This window comes from Hypanus sabinus, chromosome 9, assembly GCF_030144855.1.
Source record: "Hypanus sabinus isolate sHypSab1 chromosome 9, sHypSab1.hap1, whole genome shotgun sequence".
Taxonomy (NCBI): Eukaryota; Metazoa; Chordata; class Chondrichthyes; order Myliobatiformes; family Dasyatidae; genus Hypanus; species Hypanus sabinus.
Window position 1 is genome coordinate 8,590,540 of NC_082714.1, and position 24,474 is coordinate 8,615,013.

The 24,474-nt window shown below is 43.7% G+C and overlaps 1 protein-coding gene across 2 annotated transcripts in view; it reads left to right on the forward strand.

The window, feature by feature from the left end:
* The window catches only part of trrap (transformation/transcription domain-associated protein), a 336,919-nt gene that overhangs the window by 140,752 nt on the left and 171,693 nt on the right, over nucleotides 1-24,474 (forward strand). For both annotated transcript variants that reach the window (XM_059979022.1, XM_059979023.1), the window contains 6 exons: nucleotides 832-957; nucleotides 5,428-5,538; nucleotides 8,328-8,474; nucleotides 14,774-14,987; nucleotides 16,175-16,300; nucleotides 21,593-21,739. In XM_059979022.1, coding sequence (XP_059835005.1) covers nucleotides 832-957; nucleotides 5,428-5,538; nucleotides 8,328-8,474; nucleotides 14,774-14,987; nucleotides 16,175-16,300; nucleotides 21,593-21,739 — 871 coding nt within the window. The remainder of the gene's footprint in view (nucleotides 1-831; nucleotides 958-5,427; nucleotides 5,539-8,327; nucleotides 8,475-14,773; nucleotides 14,988-16,174; nucleotides 16,301-21,592; nucleotides 21,740-24,474) is intronic.

Sequence of the window (24,474 nt, forward strand, 5' to 3'; positions counted from 1 at the left end):
TTCAAAATCACTAGAGTTACTTCTATTTCACTCACTTATCCCTGCCAATGTAAGGGTCCATCATTCTGGTTCATCAGTGGGCTTAATCTTATGTCTTGGTACAAAAAAAGGAGATTGCTTAAATTGGTTCCTTTATTTTCCTGCTAGTTTCTCACTGGTACTAAATAGGCATTTGATGCTGAATCTGGTTTATTTTTCACACAATTCTTATACGACGGTGTCTTACATTTCTAAAATCTAAATGCTGACTTTATACGATATGAACTTTGTTTAACTAGTTGGTTTGATCAGCAGTCTTGGGATTGGATATTGGTTATGATTTAAAACTTCTCTTTATGTCATCACCCTGCATATTCTCACTTCAGACCTGAAGGGAATGAGAGGGTGGCACAATAGTGTAATGGGCAGCATAATGTTATTGTAGCACCAGTGACCTAGGTTTAATTCCCGCTGCCGTCTGTGAGGAGTCTGTGTGTTCTCCACATGATGGTGTGGGTTTCCTTTAGAAGCTTTGGTTTTTTTCCCACAGTTAATTAGCAGGTTAATTAGTCATATGGGTGTAATTGGGCAGCAGAGGCCCATTGGGCTGAAAGGGCCTATTACCGTAAATAGAAGTAAAATAAAATGGAAAAATAGAGTTTATGTTACACTTGCTGTGAGTAAAATCATGCAAAAAGTTTGGTATGGCATGTCTCATCTGCAGTCCACTGAGCTTCAAAGGGGCATTGAAGTTAAGAAAGGCGCTAGATAAGTGTAGCTTGCTTTAATGTGAGACTTGATTTTGGAATATTAAAATCATTATTCTTGCAACCTCCCACCTTCAATCTGTAGCCTGATGCTGATCCGGATCTGAACGGCGGTGGAGAAGGAACCAGTGCAGCCAATGGTAACGTCAAACGCGGCCTGTCTGTCGATTCTGCTCAGGACGTGAAACGTCTCCGAACAAATGCGGGAACAGTGAGTACAATTCAGATATGAAGCATTGTGTGGATTCAAATTCATTGCTTGAATTATTGAGTTATTTCAATTTTCAGAATCAGGTTTTATATCACTGGCAAATGTTGTGAAATCTTGTTTTGTAGCAGTACAGTGCAATATATAACTACAATAAACTACAAATTATAATAAATAATTTTAATTTATAAATTAAATAAAGTAAGTAGTGCAGAAAGAGAGAGGAAAAGAAAAAAAATAGTGAAGTAATGTACATGGGGGTATTGTCCATTCAGAAATCTGATGGTGGAGGGAAGAAGCTTTTACAAGAGAGTGATGGGAGCCTGGAATGCGCTGCCTGGGGTGGTAGCAGAGGCAGTAACATTAGCGACTTTTCAGAAACGTTTAGATAGGCACATGAATGTGAGGAAAATGGAAGGATATTAGAACATTAGAATAGTAGAAAATATTTGATGAGAGCAGGCCCAACATAGCTTGCCAAATTCCTATTCACATAGTGTGTTGGAATAGCTATCGAGTTCAGATTTGAAAGTCCCTAAGGTACTATTCTTAACTGCACAACTCATTAGTTTGTTCCATGTGTCCACAACTCACTGTGTAAAGAAATGCTTCCTGATATTCATCTGAATTCTCCCTTTAACCCAAGGGTGGCCATGCGTCAATTTTTTCACGCACGAGTTCAGATGCGACATACAACTCTTGTACCCCCCTTCAATTTTTGTAAAATATGTTAATATAGACATATTTAGCATTTTTACATGATATACTGATTTAATATAAAAACAAGATAAACATTACTTACCTTAATGAGACTTTCAACAAATATATTTTGTCTTCAATTGATTTCTTCCTTTTTCTTAATCACATATTCTTTCCGTAACTCAGACCCAAGCACTAGCTTCAGTTTTCCTTCTATTTCAGTCTGATGTTGTGTTTTATAGTGTCCATTAAGATCATGTCTTCTATTATGTGAGAAAGAGTATTCACAAACAATGCAAAATGGTTTTCCTGATGGACCCGCTATAAATAAGAACTCATTTTCCCGCTGTTCATTGAATTCAGGCTTACTTTCTGCTTTTCTTTTGCACTGTGATGGGTAACTCAATGTAAAAACAAGGCTTAATTTTCGAAAAAGTACAAAACTGCAAATGTTCACAAAGGACAAAGAAAGCACAACTCTGTAGCGCATGAGTGTCAATTGTAAACTGGCAAAGACCTGCGACGCACCGCTGGTGCAGATGCCTGGCACCTCAGGATCAAACAAGTACCAAACGTGTACTGAACAGTTATGGAACAACTGCAGAACAAAAGTCCTTCTTTCCTAGTTTGACTCATTGAACATTTTTTAAAATTGAAAACAGATTAATGTGAAAGAAGATAACATTTGCCAAAAGAATAAAAACACTAAATATAATTGCTAAGTTTTAGATTTATTCTCGGTAAAACCCATTTCTGGCTCTAAGCTACTTGAGTTCCTGTTACAGATTTTTTTTCTACAAATCGGTTTTTGGTTAATACTTTTTGTATGATTAGGCTTACTTTTTATTATTACCACTGGGGTGCAATGCACCACTGTCGCTGCATGCGCCATAGTTTGGCCATCCCTGCTTTACCCAGTCTCCACCTATGGCCCTGTGTCCTTGTTGATGGATTAATTTTGAAATAGCAGCTGGCATCCACTTTACTTATACCCTTATTGATTTTAAACACTTCTATCATGTCTCCTCTCATTCTATGTCTACTTAGGCTAAAAAGATTTATTTATTTAAATCTTTCTTTGTAGCTCATATCCTGCAGACCTAGAACGAGTAGTCACTCTTCTCTGAACTCTCTTCAGTGCCTTCACATCCCTCACAAAATATGGAGACCAAAATTGCACACACTACTCAACTTGTGGCCTCACAAGCACATTATACAGCTTAAGGAGGACATCTCTAGACTCCATTGAGTACAATATAGTCCAACATTCTATTAGCTTTCCCAATCGCTTCTGAGCATTGATAACGATGAGTCTACCAGGGTACCCAAATCCTTCTCATACAGTGCTTTCTCTCAATACTGCCGCCCCAGTATAAATTTATATCTAATATTTCTACTTCCTGTATGTAACATTTTACATTTACTTACATTAAATTTCACCTGCCATTTAGCTGTCCACATCTGGATTTTGTTTAGATCTAACTGTATTGATTCTGCTGCCTGAATGTTATCTCTGTCCCCCTAATTTTGTGTCATCTGCAAACTTTACTAGTTTTTGTTATGTGCTTATCTAAATCATCAATGTAAATTAAAAACAGCTGCAGACCCAAACTGATCCCTGTGGAAACCCGCTTTTAACATCTTTCAGGTGTGAAAATGATCCTCTCACCTTAACTCATTGTTTTCTGTTTCTGAGCCAATTCTGCACCCATTTGCTCATCTCGCCCGGCGTCTCTACCTCCTGTAATGTGATTATTAACCTCTTGTGAGGTACCTTGTCAAAAGTCCAAGTAAATAATATTTACTGCTCTATTGTTATCATAAATTTTAGTTGCCTCTTTATAGAACTCCAGCATATTAAGAAAACATGATTTACAAATGCTGGCTTTCGGCTAACATGCCTGTTCTTATCAGTCGCTTTTCCATCTCATTCTTTATTAATGATTCCATTATCTTACCTACGATGCACGTCAGGCTTATTGATTTAGCATTACCAGGGTCAGTGTGGTCTCCCTCCTCGCATACAGGGACTATATTAGTCTATTTTCAGTCCTTAGGGATTTCACCAGTCTTCATTGACTTTTGAAAAATTCGTGGAAAATGAGTAGGCAGAAAAGCTATTAGATTATTAATTTAGTTGGTTTGACACAGCACTGTGGGCCTCTGCTGTACTCTTTTATGTTCTCTGTTATGTTCGCTAGTCTACTGAGAAATTTTAGATAAGGGAGGCTTTAATCTTGCAGGACGTTTGATGCCATGTAATTGCCATTTGCCAATTTTTTTTATAATTTTGTGTATTTTTAAAAATAATCTAAGGGGCATCCATTTAGGGAGCTATAAGGAGTTGCTATCCAGAAGAATCTAATGATTTAATTGGGATCTCTGAAGAATGCCAACACTTTTTTTTTTAACCAAGCCATCTTGCTGCTTGCTGTGGAGGGGCCAGCATGGTGGCACTTTTGGTTTCGCTGCTGTCTCACTGCACCCGAGATCCAGGTTCACTCCCCACCTCCGGTGCTGCTAGTGTGGAGTTCGCTGGTTCACTCTCTGACCTTTTCCATCCTGTCCCTTGTTGTTTATACAGATCACATCATTACACAGTACAGTAAAGTAATAACAGAATGTAGAATAAATTGTTAAAGCTACAGAGGGCAGGTGAACAACAGAGTTTAAGATAGTCTCAGAACAGAGAGACGTCCCTTTAGAACAGATGAGGAGCAATCTCTTTAGGCAGAGGGTAGTGAATCTGTGGAACTCTTTGCTATTGTGGAAGTGTATCTGTAACCCTGAAGTCTGTATGAATGTATAACTTTTGTAAATTATAATGTGCCAACATGGAACTTGTGTGATCTCAGAGTGCTTTGCTGGTTTGCATGGAGGCTTACAAGCAGTGTGTGTGCATTTTATAGCAGGGGATGTGTTTATGTCAGCGAGGGCTTTGACAACAGAGAAAAGTGACACAGCTGTCAAGCAGGGAAGAATCCTTGAAAGATAACTGGGCTGATTAAAGACAAATGCACCCATGCAGATAAGGAAGGAATGCAGTTATGGGGTGGAACAACCTCAAAGACATGAAGTTGGTGAATGACTGGACTTTGTAAACGTATACAAATGATTTGTTTTGAGCTGCAAGATTGAATCTACCTTATAATGACATAACGCATGGAGGTAGACTCTCCCTTGCAAGTAGTAAACGCGCTTATAATTTGATCCACTCTGAATTTGTTGTAGTTTGTTACTGTATATTAGGAGGCCTAGCTGAATGGTATATGACATCACATATGGCTGGGGAGGCCAAGTCAATGAGTATATTTAAAGGGGAGGTTGATGGGTTCTAGGTTAGTCAGGTCGTTGAAGGTTATGGAACGAAGGCAAGTAAATGGGGTTGAGAGGGATAATAAGTCGGCCATGATGGAATGGCAGAGCAGACTCATTGGGCAGAATGGCCTAATTCTGCTCCTATATCTTAAGGTCTTACAGTATTAATATGAGCTAGATTGTGGTCATTGGAGCTACACGCAATAAATCTGACATAGAACCACTGGGCCAGGTGAAGGTCTTACTTTAGGACTCCAGCCTGTGAAATTGATCATCACCTGAGACTTGGTTTCCTGCTACACAAGTTTAGTAATGCTTACACAAGGCAAGTGTACGCTTTTCTTCTGCAGTTGGTCACACCAAGATTAGTTAGAACTTGTGTCTGCTGGATTTGGTGTCAGTTAATTCTATATCTGATTGCAAAGGAACCTGAATTTGTGTTTCTTTAATTGATAGGTGTTTAGCCGTAGCCAGTCACTGACCGGGGCTGATCATCTGCTTTCAAAACCCATTGACAAACAGCACACTGATACAGTGGTGAATTTCCTCATCCGGATTGCCTGCCAGGTAAAGGGCACATTTTGTGATGCTAATCCCTGAACTTTGAACTGTCCTGAACTATAGCATTAAAAAATGTTAATATAGTAAGATGCTTTAATTGGTTTCCCAATGCCAATCCTATGTCTTTTTTTACCCTCTGGTGTTTATTTGATTAAGATTCTTGACCCACAGCTTGCTTAATTCACTTGGTCATTAGCTTGTCTTGGATTCCAAGAGTTTCAGTTCAGTTTCTGTTCCAGAGATTCAAGTGAGTGATGTAAGCTGCCACTGCATGTAGAACAAGTGCTTCACTTCCACAGACGAGATGTTTGATCGAGGACATGTCTATTTCACTGAGGATGTACACTCTGTCTGCTGTGGCCATCTGGAGTTCCTGCTTACCAGCTGATTTAAGTTCTCTCTCCATTCCCATACTAACCTCCTCCTCTGACACGGTGAGATCAGTGCAAACTGCAGAAAGAGCACATCATATTTCCTTGGGTTTTGTTCAACCTGATGACATGACATTGAATTTTCAATTTTCCCTTCCCCATTTGTCCCCATTCTGTCTCTCCGCCTGATCTGCCCAGCTCCTCCTACACCATCACAATCCATCCCCCATTAGCATGTTTCTTTCCCCTTCTCCAGCACTCCACCTGTCCATCACCCGCTTGGTCCCCTGCCCCTCGCTGTTCTCACCTGCCCTCCCCCTCCGTCACTTGGTTCCAAGCTCCACCCTCCTCTTCTGTCAGGTCCCATCATCTGCAGCCCTTTGTCTGCTCCAGCCTCTACAACCATTCGCACTGTCCCCTCATCCATTGTCAGTTCTTGACCCACCTTAGGACATTCGACCCATTGTGCCTGTTCTGCCTGCTTCCATCCTCCCCACCACTCGCTTCTTTAAGCTGGATATCTCTCCTCTACTCTTTCAGTCCAGATGAAGGGTCTCAACCCAGACTGTCGACTATCCATTTTCCTCTGCAAATGAGTTCCTCCAGCAGTTTCTTGTTTGCTCTAGATTCTAGCATCTGTGTCTCCAGAATGTGCAGAGATTTGGCCAGGATATATATCTGAATCAATGTCACCAAAGCAGATGACCTGGTCTTCATCATAATTATGATTGACTGATGGGTATGCTATGTTGGCACCAGGATGCGTGGCCACACTTGCAGGTTGCCCGCAGCACATTTCACTGTATGTTTTGATATGCATGTGATAAATAATCTTGAATCTTGATGCTAACTACACATCTAAAGCACTTTGATGATAGAAAGCCCAATCCCCAAAAAAGGGTTTTGTAGCATATAGCAAGCAAAATGGTGGAAATTCAGCAGGTCAGGCAGCATCTGTGGAGGGGAATACACAGCTGAGGTTTTGGGCCAAGACCCTACAATGTGTTCCTCCAGGATTCTGTGTATTTATTTCTCTCCTTAGATGCTGTCTTGTTCCCTGACCAGCTGAGTTCCTCCACCATTTTGTGTGTTTATTCATCTCCATGGATTCTGCCTTGCTGCCTATCCTGCTGAGTTCTTTCAGCATTTTGTGTGCATTGCCCTGGATTTCCAGCATCTGCAGAATCTCTTGTGTTTATTGTAGCAAATAATAATTCAATTTACCTGACACTAATAAACCACTGAGTATGCCTGCTGTCAGATGAGCCATTTTTTAAATGCTACGTTAAGCCTCTGTTGCTTGCCTGTTGCCATGAATTAAGGTTGATGGGGATATTGTTTATAAAGTAGTCTCTTCAGTCAGAAAGGAGAGTGAAAATGCCAGATTATCTCCTCAGTCATCCGAGATCGTGCTGGGAGTGAGATAACAGTAGTCACAACACTTCATAGCAATTCAATTTGTATGCGGAGTTTGTGAGAGAGGTGATAGCTACAGTATAACGCTTTCCTTATTAATTCCATATTTTTAGAAGGAGGGAGAGTTTGTTGTGAGCATTGGTTGTCACTTCTCATTATTTCCAATTCCATTCCAAAGTGAGACTTCCCTTCAAATGTAGTAGATCGATGCCAACATTGGATCATTATCCTGCTAGCTAATTGTTTTCTCTTCATTCCGTCCACCTTGAGCAGCCTTTCCTTACTGCAGTCCAAACCTCATTTTACGATGGTAACAGGCTCTTACAAATTTAAACACTAAGTGCCCCAACTGATGATAGTAAGGCTGGTGAATCTGTGGCATTCAATGTGGAGGCTGAGTTGTTGGGTATATTTAAAGCAGAGGCTGATAGATTCTTGATTAGTCAGGGTGTCAAACGTTACGGGTGGGGGGAGGCAGGAGAATATTGTTGAGAGGAATAGTAAATCAGTCACAGTGGAATGGCGGTGCAAATTCGATGGGATGGGTTGTCCAATTCTAGACCCAAGTCTTAGGGTCTTACTGTAAGAGGCAGTGATAGATTGGACAGCCAGTGCCTTTTATCCCAGAGTAGAAATGCGTAATTTTAAGGTGATTGGAGGAGGCTATGGGAGGGGGCTATCAGAGGTAGTTTTTTTACACCGAGACTGGTAGGTGCATGGAATACACTACCAAGGATGGTAGCAGAGGCAGATACATTAGGGATATTTAAGAAACTCTTGGATAGGCACATGGATGAAAGAAAAATGGAGGGCTATGTGGGAGGGAAGGGTTGATTCAACTTAGAGGAAGTTAAAAAGTTGGCAAACATAGTGGGCCAAAGTGCGTGTATTGTGCTGTACGTTTCAATGTTCTGTAATATCAGTCTCCTGCAAAGAGATGACAAAATAGAGGTGTGAATTGTTAATTGTTTTCCACTCTGTCTGATACATGTGGCAATTCAATCCCAGGTGAATGATTCATCCAACACTGCGGGTTCACCGGGAGAAATGTTGTCCAGGCGATGCGTCAGCCTCCTGAAGATGGCTCTTCGATCTGATATGTGGCCAAAAGCAGAGCTGAAACTCCAGTGGTTTGACAAGTTACTAATGACAGTGGTATGTTTTTGCAAGCAGTTAATATTTGTAGAGAGCTATGTGTCACACTATTATTTGCATGCACTTTGCAGTCTGGACATGTTTCTTATTAGGTAACTGCATAGCTGTTAGCACACTGCTTTGCAGCACTGGCTGTAAGATTGGGGTTTAATTTCTGCTGCTGTCCGTAAGGAGTTTGTACGTTCTCCCCATAAACATGCGGGTTTCCTCCCACATTCCAGACATGTACAGGTTAGGGGTAGTGAGATGTGGGCACGCTATGTTGGCGCTGGAAGTGTGGCGACACTTGTGGGCTGCCCAGCACGACCCTCGCAGAACTAAGCATTTCATTGTATGTTTCGATATACATGTGACAAAAAAAGCTAATCTTGGAAAAAAATCTTTCTATTTTCACTCTTGAGGGCCGATCCATTGAAAAGAGTGAGATCAATACAGACCAGGTTCTGATGTGTGTTAACTTAAGTTACTGCACAAGTTACCAAACTAAAGAGATTATCTTTGCTGGATATTAAACACTACAGATAAATTATCCCGGGTTATTATTTCAAAGAACATCACTATTGCAGGCTGCTGATAGTTTGGAAATGAGTGGAAAATTGATGACAGGGAAAGAGTCTGCTCAGGCTAAGATACGCAGAACACTGAGACAGAGGAGTTATAGCTAGTGCATTGGCAATATCTTATCTCTTCACTCACACTGATTCCAAGCACTGAGTTTTTGATCTATTTGGGGACAAATCTTTCACCTCATTTTTACAGAACTCAATCCGGCTTTCAGCTTTATTCCAGCCTGTAAGAAGCATTGTACAAATTGTAGCTAGAAAGATGAAGTAGTTGATCATCATCCGTGCTAGTTGTGATGTCTTTCTGCCTTACTGCAGTGTGCATTCTTTAGAGGGATGTGCCACGAGGTTTGGTCTGTTCTTTGTCATTTCTAGAGTGATCTGCATGAGGTCCCCTGATGGTAATGTTTCTGTTAGCTTCCACTATTGAAATACTTGTACAGGCACACAAAGCAGACACTTACATGTGCATATACACACAAGTGCGCGCGCGCGCACAGACACTCATGCCAACACATGGGCTCACGATGGTGGTGGATGATTGTTGTATTCTCATAGATTTGGCTTACTCACATGGCCCAGAGAGATTTTAAGTTGCAAATTTGTGTGAGGTTTTGTGTTTGTGAAGGTTTATGCTCTTGTTTTGTGAGGTTTAGAGAGAATGACCATGAATGCTTAGATTAAGACTATTAATTTTTTTAAAGAATTGACAACATTTTGCTCAGCACACTTTTAAAAAAAAACCCAAAACAAATTAGATTTAGAGTCATAGAATTGTTGACACGGGGAAAAAACCCTTTGGCCTATATGTATCCATACCAACCAAGATGTATTTCAGGCTAATCCTGTACTAGCACTTAGCCTATCTCCCTCTAGACCAGTGATTCCCACCCTGCGGTCCATGGACTCCTTGGTTAATGGTAGGGAGTCCATGGCATAAAAAAGGTTGGTAACCCCTCCTGTAAGCTCTTGTCATCTGTCTACCTGTCCACATACTACTTAAGTGTATCCAATATATTTGCCTCAGCCATTTCCTCCGGCAGCTGGTTCCATATATCCACCACTTGCAGGCTCTGCCTTGAGTGTTCTGCTGAACGCGGTGGGTATGTTATGCTGGCGCTGAGAATGTAACATACCCACCGTGTTCAGCAGAACAGCGGGAGCAGCTGTGGCAATAAGCCCCTTTCCCAAGATGAGGAGGGATTTTTTTTAGGCACAAGTTGGTGAAACTGGAATTCATTGCCACAGAAGCAGAGGTTGATGGGTTCTTGGGTGTCAAAGGTATATGGAGAAGCCGGGAGAGTGGGGTTGAGTGGGAAAATACAATAAGTCAACTGCGATTTGATAGTGGAGCATACTCGATGAGCCAAATTCTGTTCTTATGTCTTATGGTCCCATAATATATATGGAGATATAAAGTGTAAAATGCAGACCATTCAAAGTTCAAATTCTATTTATTATCAAAGTATGCATCCTTTTTGCAGGCAACCACGAAACAGAAACACCATGGAACCCATTAAAAAATATCCACACACCAAAGACTGTTAAATGCCCAATATGTGGAAAAAAATGAACAAATACAAACAGTAAAAAAAATAAACCAATAACACACAGAACACGAGCCACACAGTCTCCGAAAGTGAGCGAGTTTAGCGCTGAGGCGAGTGAAGCTGGTCCAGGAGCCCGACGGCTGCAGGCTACGACTGTGGGGCCAGGTTCAGCGCTGAGGCGAGTGAAGCTGGTCCAGGAGCCCGACGGCTGCAGGCTACGGCTGTGGGGCCAGGTTCAGCGCTGAGGCGAGTGACGCTGGTCCAGGAGCCCGACGGCTGCAGGCTACGGCTGTGGGGCCAGGTTTAGCGCTGAGGCGAGTGACGCTGGTCCAGGAGCCCGACGGCTGCAGGCTACGGCTGTGGGGCCAGGTTCAGCGCTGAGGCGAGTGACGCTGGTCCAGGAGCCCGACGGCTGCAGGCTACGGCTGTGGGGCCAGGTTTAGCGCTGAGGCGAGTGACGCTGGTCCAGGAGCCCGACGGCTGCAGGCTACGGCTGTGGGGCCAGGTTCAGCGCTGAGGCGAGTGAAGCTGGTCCAGGAGCCTGACGGCTGTGAAGCTGGCCCAGGAGCCCAGTGATTGCAGGCTACGGCTGTGGGGCCAGGTTCAGCGCTGAGGCGAGTGAAGCTGGTCCAGGAGCCTGACGGCTGTGAAGCTGGCCCAGGAGCCCAGTGATTGCAGGCTACAGCTGTGGAGCCAGGTCATCGCTGACCAGCAAACAATCATCTGCACCAGTCCTAGAGGAATCTAATTTTCCCACCATCCAGATTTTACTAGGGCAATTAACCCATCAATCCACATGTCTTTGGGATGTGGGAAGAAACTACAGTACCTGGGGGAATCCCATGTGGTCACAGGGAGAAAGTGCAAACTCCACACACAGCGCTGGATGCTGGGATCATGCTGTGGAGCTGTAGCTCTGCTAACTGCGCTGCTGATGCCCCTTGATATTCTGAGACACTAGCCAAGGGCTGTTCTGGTATTTATCTTGCTCTAAAGCAACCTGAAGAAAACGATGATGCCTTCAGATTTGCTCCAATTTTTATAATCACAAAAGTCACCCTCTTGATTCTGCTCAACCGTGAAATAAAAGCCATCTACAGTGAATTTCCTAGATGGTATTGGTTCAAATTTGAAATTCAAAGTTGTCCTGCATCGATGATTGCAATAATTGAGAGGCGCGCTAGGCACTACAAAAATTACTTACATTTAATCCATTTTTATGCAGAATGTGTACTTGCACATAGTTTAGATGAGGGAGGCTTTAATCTTGCAGGGTATTTGATGCCATATAATTGCCATTTGATCAGCTGTAATTGTGTGTACTTTTAAAAATAATCTAAAGGACATCCATTTTGGAAGCTATAGGGAGTTTCTGTCCAGATGAATCTAAGTATTGAATTGGAATCTGTGAACAGTGCTCGCACTCTTGTTTTTACCAAGCCATCTTGCAGCCTGCTGCAGAAGGGGGTGGCACACTGGTGCAGCTGGTAAAGCCGTTGTCACACTGCACCAGAGATCGAGGTTCAATCCCCACCTCTGCTGGTACCCATGTGGAGTTTGTTTGTTTGCCCTCTAACCTTATCTGTTGATGCAGTCACAAGGCAGGCATGCCAGCTTGAGGAGATTTGGTACGTCACCAGGGACTATAGCACGTTTCTACAGAGGTACCATTCCGACTGGTTGCACTACTGTCTGGTATGGAGGGGCCACTGCACAGGATCAGAAAAAACTGCAGAGAGTTGTGAAGACACTCCGCTATTCAGATATACTAGCCTCCCCACCACTGAGGAGATCTTTAAATAGCTTCCATCATTAAGGACCCTCATCACCCAGGACATGCCCTCTTCTCATTACTACCATCAGGGAGAAGGTACAAGAGCCAGAAGGCACACATTCAATGTTTTAGGAACAGCTTTTTCCCCTCCACCATCAGATTTCTGAACAGAATGAATCTACCTCACTACTTTTGCTCTCTTTGCTCTTCCTATAGCTGCTGCTATTCCAAAACAGCAGATTTCATGACATATGTCAGTGAAAATTCTGACTCTGACTGGGTATGTTTCTCCCGTTTAGTTTCTCCCACATCCCAAATTTGGCTGGCTAATTGGCCGGAGTGAGTTGTTTCCAGTGTGTGGGTGAGGGGCTGGAATCTGGAGCAGTTGATGAGAATGTGGGGCAAATGAACTGGGTTATTGTAAAAGGATGATTGGTGCAGGCATTAGTGTAAATGGGTGGTTGGTGCAGTCATTAGTGTAAATGGGTAGTTGGTGCAGACATTAGTGTAAATGGGTGGTTGGTGCAGTCATTAGTGTAAATGGGTGGTTGGTGCAGTCATTAGTGTAAATGGGTAGTTGGTGCAGACATTAGTGTAAATGGGTGGTTGGTGCGGTCATTAGTGTAAGTGGGTGGTTGGTGCAGGCATTAGTGTAAATGGGTAGTTGGTGCAGACATTAGTGTAAGTGGGTGGTTGGTGCAGGCATTAGTGTAAATGGGTGGTTGGTGCGGTCATTAGTGTAAGTGGGTGGTTGGTGCAGGCATTAGTGTAAATGGGTAGTTGGTGCAGACATTAGTGTAAATGGGTGGTTGGTGCAGGCATTAGTGTAAATGGGTGGTTGGTGCGGTCATTAGTGTAAGTGGGTGGTTGGTGCAGGCATTAGTGTAAATGGGTAGTTGGTGCAGACATTAGTGTAAGTGGGTGGTTGGTGCAGGCATTAGTGTAAATGGGTGGTTGGTGCATACATTAGTGTAAATGGGTGGTTGGTGCAGGCATTAGTGTAAGTGGGTGGTTGGTGCAGACATTAGTGTAAATGGGTGGTTGGTGCATACATTAGTGTAAATGGGTGGTTGGTGCAGGCATTAGTGTAAGTGGGTGGTTGGTGCAGCTCTTTCCAAGCTGTCTTTCTTGACTAAACAGGCTCCACAGCAGACCTGTGACTCCCAGCATCAAGAACAGAGCATAACGCTCATTTAAACCCAACCCCTGGTGCTGCCTGTGTGGACTTTGCTCATTCACCCTCTGGATGAGCGAGAGAACTCTGCATTTTCAGGAATAAAACAAAACAAACTAGGAGAAACTCAGCGGGTCAGTCAGCATCGGTGTTCTGGGTCGGGCCAACATCAAAATGCAGTCCAGATGAAGGGGTTCAGTGTCCCCCACAGTTTGTTCCAGCATCTACGGCATTTCCAGCATCTCTTCTCTCTATCTGACTGTGTGGCCTGGCATAGTTCAAAGAGCATCTTTAAATTTTCTGATGATAGAGCTATTGTTGGCACAGGTTCGGATAAAGATGAAAGGGCACATGGGAGCAAGATATGCCAGCTAGTTGAGCGATGTCGCAGCCAACAATCTTGCACTCAACATCAGCAATACCAAAGAGCTGATAGTGGACTTCAGGAAGGGTAAGATAAGGGAACATGAATCAATTCTCAGAGAGGGATCAGAAGTGGTGAGAGTGAGCAATTTCAAGTTCCTGGGTGCCAATATCGCTGAGGACCTAACCTAGATGCAAGATATTTGTACAGCTATAAGGAAGGCAAATCAGCACTATATTTCATTAGGAGTTTGAGGAGATTTGGTTTGTGCACTAAAACGCTTGAAAACTGCTCCAGATATACTGTGGAGACTATTCTGATTGGCTGCATCACTGTCTTGTATGGTGGGGGCTACTGCACAAGATCAAATTAAGCTGCAGAAACTTGTAAAGTTAGTCAGCTCCATCACGGGTAACAGCCTCTGTAATTTTCAAGACATCTTCAAGGAGCAATGCCTCAGAAAAGTGGTGTCTATCATTAAGGATCCCCACCACCCAGGGCATACTGCCTTCACACTGTTACCATTGGGAAGGAGGTACAAAAGCTTGAAGCACAGACTCAGCGATTCAGAAACAGCTTCTTCCCCTCTACCATCAGATTTCTAAGTAGACACTGAACCTATGAACAATATCTCACTACTTATTTTTTATTTGTTATTTTGCACTGCTTATTTTAACTTAAATAGTTAATAGACATATAGATAATTAATGCAGTTGTTTTTTTCCTCTATATTTATTTGTCATGTATTTCATTGTGCTGCTGCTGTAAAAGTCACAAATTTCACAGCAGATGCTGGTGATATTAAATCTGACTCTGATTCTGAAAATAAAGTAATCTGGTTTTATATTTACCTCCAGTATTTTTCACATTTTAGGAGCAGCCCAATCAGGCAAACATGGCGAACATCTGCACAGGCTTGGAGGTGCTGAGTTTCCTCCTGACTGTGCTCCAATCTTCAGCCATCCTCAGCAGCTTCAAGCCATTGCAGCGAGGTATCGCGGCCTGCATGACCTGTGGCAATAACAAGGTGCTGCGTGCTGTCCACACCCTGCTGTCCCGGCTGATGAGTGTCTTCCCAACAGAACCGAGTAGGTTGCACACCAGGGTTTGGCGAGGTACTGCTGGGGGTGGGTTGTGGTGACGATGGTTGTTAAGGGAAAGGGTACAGATTTAGCATTCTTTAAGCTACAGCTTCACAGGTTATTCGGGGTATCAAACAGTCCTTCCAGGTGAGGCAGCTGTTCACCTGCATGTCTGTTAGGGTCATCTTCTGTTTCCGGTGTCCTCAACACAACCTTGGTGAGACCTGACATAGATCGGGCGACTGCTCTGACAAGTGCCTTCGCTCTGTTCGCAGCAGAGAGAATTTCCAAGTGGCCACTCCCCATTCCCTTTCCAACACACTGATCCACGGTGTCCTTTCCTGCTGTGATGAGGTTTCTCTCTGGTGGAGAAACAACACTTCATATTCTGTCTGGGTGGCATGAACATCAACTTCTCCTACTTCTGGTAATTTCCTCCCCTCCCTATTCTCTCTTTTTCAATTTCCCCGTTCTGGCTCCTCTCTTACCCTTTCTCTTCTCCTGAGTTGCCCATCACCTCCCTCTGCTGTCCCTCCTCCTCTTTCTCCACTGGTCCACTCTCCTCTCCCATCAGATTTCTTATTTAGCCCTTCACCTCTTTCACCTATCCCCTCCTCCTAGCTTCTTTCTTTATTTCCCCCTTCCCTACTCACACACATTCTCCCTCAACTGGCCACAACCCATCACCTGCCAGCTTGTCCTCCTCCTCCTGGGACGATATGTTCCCAGAGAGGGTTCGGCCTGAAATATTAGCCAATCAGAACAAGGCCAATTCAAACTAACCAATCAAGGAATAGGCCAATCAGGATTGAACATTAAGCCTTGCCCATACCCTGCTGGCTTGAGAGAGTATATATGGAGGTGTCTCTAGGGGTTTGTCATTTGACTAACTTGTGCCTGAGGAAGATGGTCGCATTTACCGTTGAAAGGTTGCAGTCAGTACCTGTAAGTAAGTGGCTGTTGAGGCCGAAGCGTCATATGGATAGATCTGATAACCAGTCACAAAGCTTCTGTGGTCACCCCTAGCCCTCACCACCTTATTCTGGCCTCTTTCCCCCTGCCTTTTCAGCCCTTGTTGAAGGGTCTCACCTGAAGCATCGACTGCTTCGTTCCCTTCATAGATGATGGCTGACCTGCTGAATTCCTGCAGCATTTTGTGTGTGTTCTCAGTCACATCCCTCGCTCTCTCATAGGCACGTCGAGCGTGGCCTCCAAGTACGAGGAGCTGGAGTGTCTCTACGCTGCAGTGGGCAAAGTGATTTACGAGGGCCTCACAAACTACGAAAAAGCGACAAACGCCAATCCCAATCAGCTGTTTGGTAAGTTGGCCATAGCCCGTTTCTCGGGATTAAGCTTTGAGCGCGCATCCTGTGTACACTAGGTAAATTGGCTTATACGTACAGTGAGTAAATTGTATTACATGCCATCCACGGAGAAGAGCGGTCCATCTAGGCAGTGAATTCCCAATTTTGTGAATTATTTACTAATACAGTATATTATCGTAGTACATAGTTTTTACTTGTGTTGGTGCGTGGCCAAGTGATTAAGGCGTTGGTCCACTGATCTGAAGGTCACTAGTTTGATCCTCAGCTAAGGCAGCGTGTTGTGTCCTTGAGCAAGGCACTTATCCACACATTGCTCTGCGACGGCACCAGTGTCAAGTTGTATCAGCTCTTGCCCTTCCCTTGGACAACATTGGTGGTGTGGAGAGGGGAGACTTGCAGCTGCTGGTCTCCCATACAACCCTGCCCAGGCCTGCTCACTGGCTCAAATCCATGGTCTCTCGAGACTAACGGATGCCTATCATTATTAGTTTTTACTTGCTGCCCTTTGCTCTGCTGGTGTTCAGGACAGCAGTGAAGGCCACCATCTGCAGAAGGACGCTTCATTGCTGTTTCCATAACAATTGTTTTTTGACTAGTCAGGATTGTTAGCCCTGAGCTGAACCCCTGGACCTGGTGGACCAGTGGACCACTCTTAGTCTGGCCTCTACACTTTGACCCTACCAACGCACGGGTGCCCTACCAAGGCCCTGACTCCAGCCAGCATAGCTTTCCGAGTGGGTGAGGCACACAAGCCTCAGAACTCTGCGAGAAGGTTGTGGTCCACTTGGAGGACAGTACGTAGTTTGTGATGAGATTATTGGTAAATTGGTTAATTATTGTCACATACTGAATTACAGTGAGAAGCTTTTTTTACATTCTGTGCCTCGAGGTACAGCCAATTGCCTGTCCAAGCAGAAAAAGAACAGTGAAATTTATTGGTTAGTTACTAACATATTATCATAGTGCATGGTTCATATTGGGATTATCATTGTCATATGTACTGAGGTACGGTGATAATCTGTCCCGGGGTTGGAGACCTGCCTGTGTGTGGATGGGAAAGGGGCTTGTTTGCTGCTGTTCTTTTGTTATACCCGGGGTATTCTCTCCTCTCTCCGTCCCATTGGGCAGAGGATGAGAACATGCTCAAGGACAGCTCTGTGCTGCCGGTTCAATGATTCAACTTCAGTGGTTTCCTAACACAGTATTCCCTGTCATATCTGCAAGGCAACAAATTTCATGTCATACATCAGTGATAATAAACCTGATTCTGAATTTCTTACTCCGTCCTTAAACCGAAACCCTCTGGTTTTAGGCTCCTCTGTCCCATTTCTGTAGACTTCACAATCAGTCCTGAAAGACTATGTGGTTGTTTTGTGAAATAATGAAAATAAATGATTCTGAGGACGGTTGTTTTTTATACCCAAACCACCAGTTCATCTATTTAAATGTTGACAGGCATCTTGTGCATTTACAGCAATTTTTTTCACTTTACAGATTTGTAGCTTAAATTAATTTAATGCCAGATTTGCCATTTGTGTGGAAATTCTATTTCCTCCTCACATTCTTTAGCTTAAGGCCATTAATGAATTCCTCCTGATGGTGTACAGTCTCGTGATGGACTGAACTCTGTATTGTACTTGAAAATCTCTGTTAATAGATAACAGAAACCTTATTTATTTATTTAGAGAGATGGTGTGAAACAGGCCCTCCCAGCCAAGCAAGCCACACCCCCAGCAGCCCATCTATTAAACTCTAGCCTAATCACGGGGCAATTTACAATGGCCAATTAACCTACTAACCGGTACGCTTTTGGACAGTGGGATGAAACCAGAGCAGCTGGAGGAAACTCACGCAGTTCATGGGGAAAATGTACAAAGAGCTCGGAAGTCTGGAATGCCCAAAGCTGTAATAGCATTGTGCTAACCACTGTGTTACTGTGTTGGCCATCTGTGTGTTAGTGTGACCCTCCAACAGGACTGATCTCTCTCAAAGGCAGCAATGGTGTCTCTTTTGAGCTTAGTTAACTCCCAACTGTCTTCTGCAAAGCCTTACCAAACTCCTCAGCTCAAGGGTACTAGGGATAAGTAAATAATTAATGCCAATGATGGCAAAATCCGAGAGCAAATAAACAAAATGTAGATGTAAAAATAGCAGTATACAGCCACAGGAGTATGTGGGAATGAAGGAAGTTGTATTTTCCAATATTAAATTAAATCATATCAAGATCAAATAAAGATTAGCTTTATTGGTCACAGGTACATCAAAACGTTCAGTGAATGAATGCATTGCTTGCATCAGTGACTAACATGGTGTGAGGATCGGGGGCACCCACGAGTGTTGTGCCAGCATAGCATGGCCGCTACTTATAACCCTTGAGTCTTTGGAACAACAGAGGAAACTGGAGCACCTGCTGGAATCCAGTGTGGTCAAGGGAGAAGAACATACAAGATCCTCCATCAGCGGTGGGGACTGAACCCTGACCTCTCTGCTGGCGCTGTCATGCTTTACGCTATTCTCTCAGACCATTTTACCCTGAGTAACTTCAGATTCCTGTCTTATCAGATATAATTATCTGTCAGTTTCTTTGTTGCCTTCGCCTATCACCTCAACCCTTTGCCTCTATCTCCAGCCTTCCTTGCCTCATCTGACTCAATCTGTAACTCAACATATCCCCCCCTCCCCTCACCTAGATTCACCCATCGCGTGTCATGTTGTCCCAGCCCTCCCTCTGACCTCCTTGTATTAGCTCTCCATGCTCTACTCTTTCAGTCCAGGTGAAGGTCCTCGGCCTGAAACATCAACGGCCCATTCCACTCCAGTGAACACGTGACAAGTAAAGCTAATCTTTAAAATCCTGAGGTTTTTCTCCGGTATCATTCTTTAGTAGGAGCGTAGTATGCTGTGCTTGGTACCTGATTGGATCGAACAACTTAACCTATAGGAATACAAGAGATTCTGCAGATGCTGGAAATCCAGATTACACGCAAGATGATGGAGGAACTCCACAGGTCAGGCACCATCTACGGGGGGGAATAAACAGTCGACATTTCAGCAGCACTCGAAGAGAAGGAGGAAGATGCCAGAATAAAACAGTGGGGGGATGGGCAGGAGGTCAAGCTAGAAGGTGATAGGTGAAACCAGGTGGGTGAGGGGGGAATGAAATAGAAGCTGGGAAATGGTAGGTGGAAAATGCAAAGGACTGGAAAAGAAGGAATCTGATAGGAGAGGAGAGTGGACCATGGGAGAAAGGGGAGGATGAGGAGCACCAGGGAGATGATAAGCAGGAGAGGAGAACAGTTGAGCGGCGAAGTGGGGAAGAAGGGGGAAGGGGGTGTTGAAGAATTTCCAGAAAGAGAAATCAATGTTCATTCCTTCAGCTGTATGATGTAATTATAAATGTAACAGCAGTTCCTTGTAGGTCTTGTGTGTCAATAAACATCGGGCTGGCTATCTCTGAAATATTGTAGAGCTAATTTGGTGTTGGTGTGAAGGAGCTGTCAGTCCTTCTGATGGACTGACAAATTCTTCACACTGACACCAAATTAGTTTTGTCAGTAAAGCAGGTGAGAAGTTGCATCGTGGATCACACTGCATTCTCCTCCAAATGGCAAATGTCCTTCACCAACAAATGTTATGATCGGTACCGGCAGATGTAATTTTAGCTTTGGAATTGGCAATTTGTCAGTTGTCATCTTACAGAGTGTTGAGCTCTTCCAGTGCACTACTTATCACAGGCCCTCGTGTCTGAACTTTGGAGCTGGGACTGATGCAGGTCTTGAGCTTTGCAAAGACCATTAACCTGCAGGAGTCAGCACCTGATTGATCCAAGTATGTCGATCCTTTCATGGAAAATTTTGTGTATTTCTGTTGAGAGGCAGCTGCGTGAAGTGGGATGTCATAGGGTTGTACAGAGTGGAAAGATGCTCTTCAGCCCTCTCAGTCTATGAAGAGGTGAAGAAGGTTCCTCCTTCAGCTGTTCACCTTTTCTACTTTCTTACTTAATCTCCCCTCCCACAGCCATCCACTTCCCCCCTCACCTTGTCTCACCTGTCCCCTGCCAGTTTGTACTTCTTCCTCTTCACCCATCACCTTCGCATTATTGCTTCTGACCCCCTTCCTTCCCAGCTCAAAGTGAGTGCCTCGGTCTGAGACATAGCAGTGAGGAGCAATGCCTGATGGTGCCAGCAATCAACGACTGGGTTCAGTACCTGCCGCTGTCTGTATGTATGTTCTACCATGACCTGCACGTGTTTCCTCTGGTTTCCTCCCACGTGGTTAGGATTAAGTTATGGGCATGCTTTGTTGGCGACATTTGCCAGATTGTCCCCAGCACATCCTCAGACTGTGTTGGTCATTGATGCAAGCGGCCCATTTCCTTGTGTGTTTCGGTGTGTTGATATACGTACATCAAATAAATCTGATCTTACTCTTATCTAATCTTCTGTCAAATGTATCGAGACACAGTGAAAAGCTTTTGTAGTTGTGCCATCCTGACAGGTCATGCTATCAGGGTAAATGAAGAAAAATGGGATGCAAGATATCCTCCTGTACATCCTGCACGTAATGAAGTGGCCACTGAGTGTGTGTCTGTGATCTTCTGCTGCTGTAGCCCGTCCACTTCAAGGTTCGACGTGTTGTGCATTCAGAGAAACTGATCACCACTGTTGTAATCATGGTTACTTGAGTTACTGTCACCTTCCTGTCAGCTTGAACCAGTCTGGCTATTCGTCTCTGACCTCGGCATTTTTGCCTACAGGATTGCTGGTCATTGGATGTTTTTTTTTTGTTTTTGCACCATTCTTTGTAAATTTTAGAGGCCGTTGCATGTGAAAATCCCAGGAGATCAGCAGTTTCTGAGATTCTCAAACCACCCTGTCTGGCACCAACAATCATTCCACGGTTAAAGTCACTTAAATAACATTTCTTCTCCATTCTGATGTTTGGTGTGAAGAACAGCTGAACCTCTTGACCATGTCTGCATGCTTTTATGCATTGTGTTGTTGCCTCGTGATTGGCCGATTTGATATTTGTATTAACGAGCAGGTGTACCTAATAAAGAGGCCACAGAGTGTAGGTTAAAGTTGTAAAGAAAGTGGAGTGCAGGTAGTCAAATATAGTGGTTTTGGGTATGAATGGGAGTAACATCCAATAATCTGGAAAATCTGCTGGTTCGGCACCACCAAACTCCATGGAGGCTTACCTGAAAGTATGGTGCTTATACCGCACTGGTCTTTTATTAAGACTTGCTCTAACTTGGATTCTTATCTTGGCTTCTTGAACCTTCAGGCACGTTGATGATCCTGAAGTCTGCTTGCAGCAACAACCCCAGCTACATTGATCGCCTTATCTCTGTCTTCATGCGTTCACTGCAGAAGATGGTGAGGGAACATCTAAACCCACAGACCACTCCTGGGGCGTCCGAAACTAGTACAGGTAATGCTGTTGTTTTTCATTTTATCTTTCATCCAGTGAGTCTTTAAACCATAATAAATTGAATTCATTTCCCTGAGCAGGGGTGGCGAACCTTATGGAGAACATGTGCTCAGATTGCCAGTAATCTTTGAAAAAATTTTCAAATTTATTGCCATCTGTCTATGTATATGCAGTACAACCAAATGTAACGGCGTTCCCCCCCCCCCCCCCCGGACTCACGGTGCACCCACGATACATGTATCACACAGCACACATAAATCTAAACATTACCACAAAAAATTCAATAAAGTATTACTAAAAATGTGTGTGCAGCACAGGTAAACAGTAAACAGCTTGCTTTCCTTGGTGGTGGCAGGGTATTCATTAGCCTCACAGCCTGAGGGAAGAAGCTGTTACCCAGTCTGGCCGTCTTCATCCTGGTGCTCCTGTCCCTCCTCCCTGAGGGTAGTGGGTCAAAGAGACTGTGGGGTGAATGGTAGGAATCTTCAACAATGCTTTGAGCCCTTCACATAGAATGTCACAAATGAGGAGAGAGTCCCCAGTGATCCACTTGGAGGTTTCATCTCGTAGGCCATGACAGTTTTGAGCAGAGATTATCGTTGATTAATGAATTAGTAACAATAATTATGGACTTTTTAAAGAAAAAGGATGAGTCCTGTTGCTTATTTGCATGTATTCAGTTTTTTGTACTATAACAGAGACAGATTGAAATAAATGAAGTTTTTAGAAACCTCTTCAAGAATGATTAATTTTGCATCAGTATTTACTCGGGAAATGGACACAGAGTCTATAGATGTGAGGCAAACGCAACAGTGAGGTCTTGGACCCTATACAAATTATAGAGGAGGAGTGTTTGCTGTCTTGAGGCAAATTAGGGTGGATAAAACCCTAGGGCCTGACATGGTGTTCCCTCGGAGCCTGTGGGAGGCTAGTGTAGAAACTGCAGGTGTCATGGCAGAGACAGTTAAAATATTCTGGGTAATGGGTGAGGTGCTGGAGAATTGGAGGATAGCTAATGTTGTTCCTTTTTTTTAGGAAAGACTCTAGAATAAGCCAGGAAATGACAGGCTGGTGAGCCTGACATCAGTATTGGGGAAGTTATTCTAAGGGACTGGATGTTTAAGTATTTAGCTGGACAAAGACTGATTTGGGATGGTCAACATGCTTTGTGTGTGGTAGGTCATGTCTAACCAATCTTAGAGTTTTTCGAGGAAGTTACCAGGAGAATGAATGAAGGCAAGGCCGTGGATGTTGTCTACGTTGACTTTAGCAAGGCCTTTGACAAGGTCCTGGGTGCAAAGTTGGTCAAGAAGGTTCAGTCGCTTGGCATTCTAGATGAGGTAGTAAATTAGATTGGATCCTGGCTTTGTAGAAGAGGCCAGAAAGTGGTTGTAGCTGGTTGCCTGTGACTAGCGGTGTGCTGCAGGGATCAGCACTGGGTTCCTTTTTGCTTGTCATCTAGATCAACGATTGGGATGGTAATGTGGAAAAGTGGATCAGCAAATCTGTGGATGAGACCAAGATTGGGGTGTAACGGACGGTGAAGACTATTAAAGATTGAAGCAAGATCTGGGCCAGCTAGAAAAATGGGCTGGAAATGGCAGATGGAATTTAATGCTGACAAGTGTGATGGGTTGCACTTTGGGAGGGCCAACCAGGGTAGTTCTTACATGCGGGATCCATTTCAATATTTAAGAGAAATTTGGATAGGTACATGCATAGGGTAGGTAGAGGCATAGAGGGCTGTGGCCTGAGTGCTAGTTGATGGGACAGGACAGGTTACTGGTTTGGCACAGACTAGATGGGCCAAAGGGCCTATTTCTATGTTGTAGTGTTCTATGACTGTAACTTTTTTAAAAAAGGCAATTGAAAAATAATACTTCTGAATAGTGTTGTTATTGTAACTGTTTACTTGCCAGACATTGATGTGTACAGCGGGTCTGCGAGGATTTCAAAACACATTATCCAACATCACATCTTTTTTCAACTATCTAGCTGGCAGCATGCCGGTGTGAGACATTTCCCGAGAAAACATCTCACAATCCTCAGGTTGTAAAAAAAAATCACTTACTGCTTTATTTGGCAGTGTAGATAAAGATTCTGTATCTTTTTATTAAGGGTGGTTTTTAAAGAATCTGGGGTGCCATGAGCCATCTTGGGCGCACATGCCATAGGTTCACCAGCCTGCCCTAGACAAAGGGTAAAATGTCATTCATCTCCCAAGCGATCTGTTACTTTTATCAGCAAGTTATTTTGATTTGCAGTCCAATATATATTTTTTGCACAGTAGTGTGAAGGTACAGGGAGGATGAGAAGATGAGTATTTCATATTTCAAAATGTCTTGCGTAATGTACATGAAGACTTTTTTTCCATTGATGTTTCTGAATGATGTGCTTTGTATTGGATCAGTGTTACTGCCTCAAAGAAAACTATTGAAAGTGTTCAGGCATCACAGAATCAGCCGCATACTACGCACTTCATTATACAAGTCCACGAGCATATCTTTCTGATGTCAAGGTGATAACTGTGTAGGGAACGGAACATGGTGTTCTCCCAGTTGACATTCTCAGAGCAGTTTCCATCTCTTCAGTACTCATTCCACAGGATTGTCTGTAGTTCTGCAGATAATGGCAGAGGGAAGCTGAGTTTTTGGATGTTTTCCCATGATTGTGTGGGTTCCAGTTTCCTTCCACAACCTAAAGAAGTGCTAGTTGGTAGGTTAATTGTCTTCTGA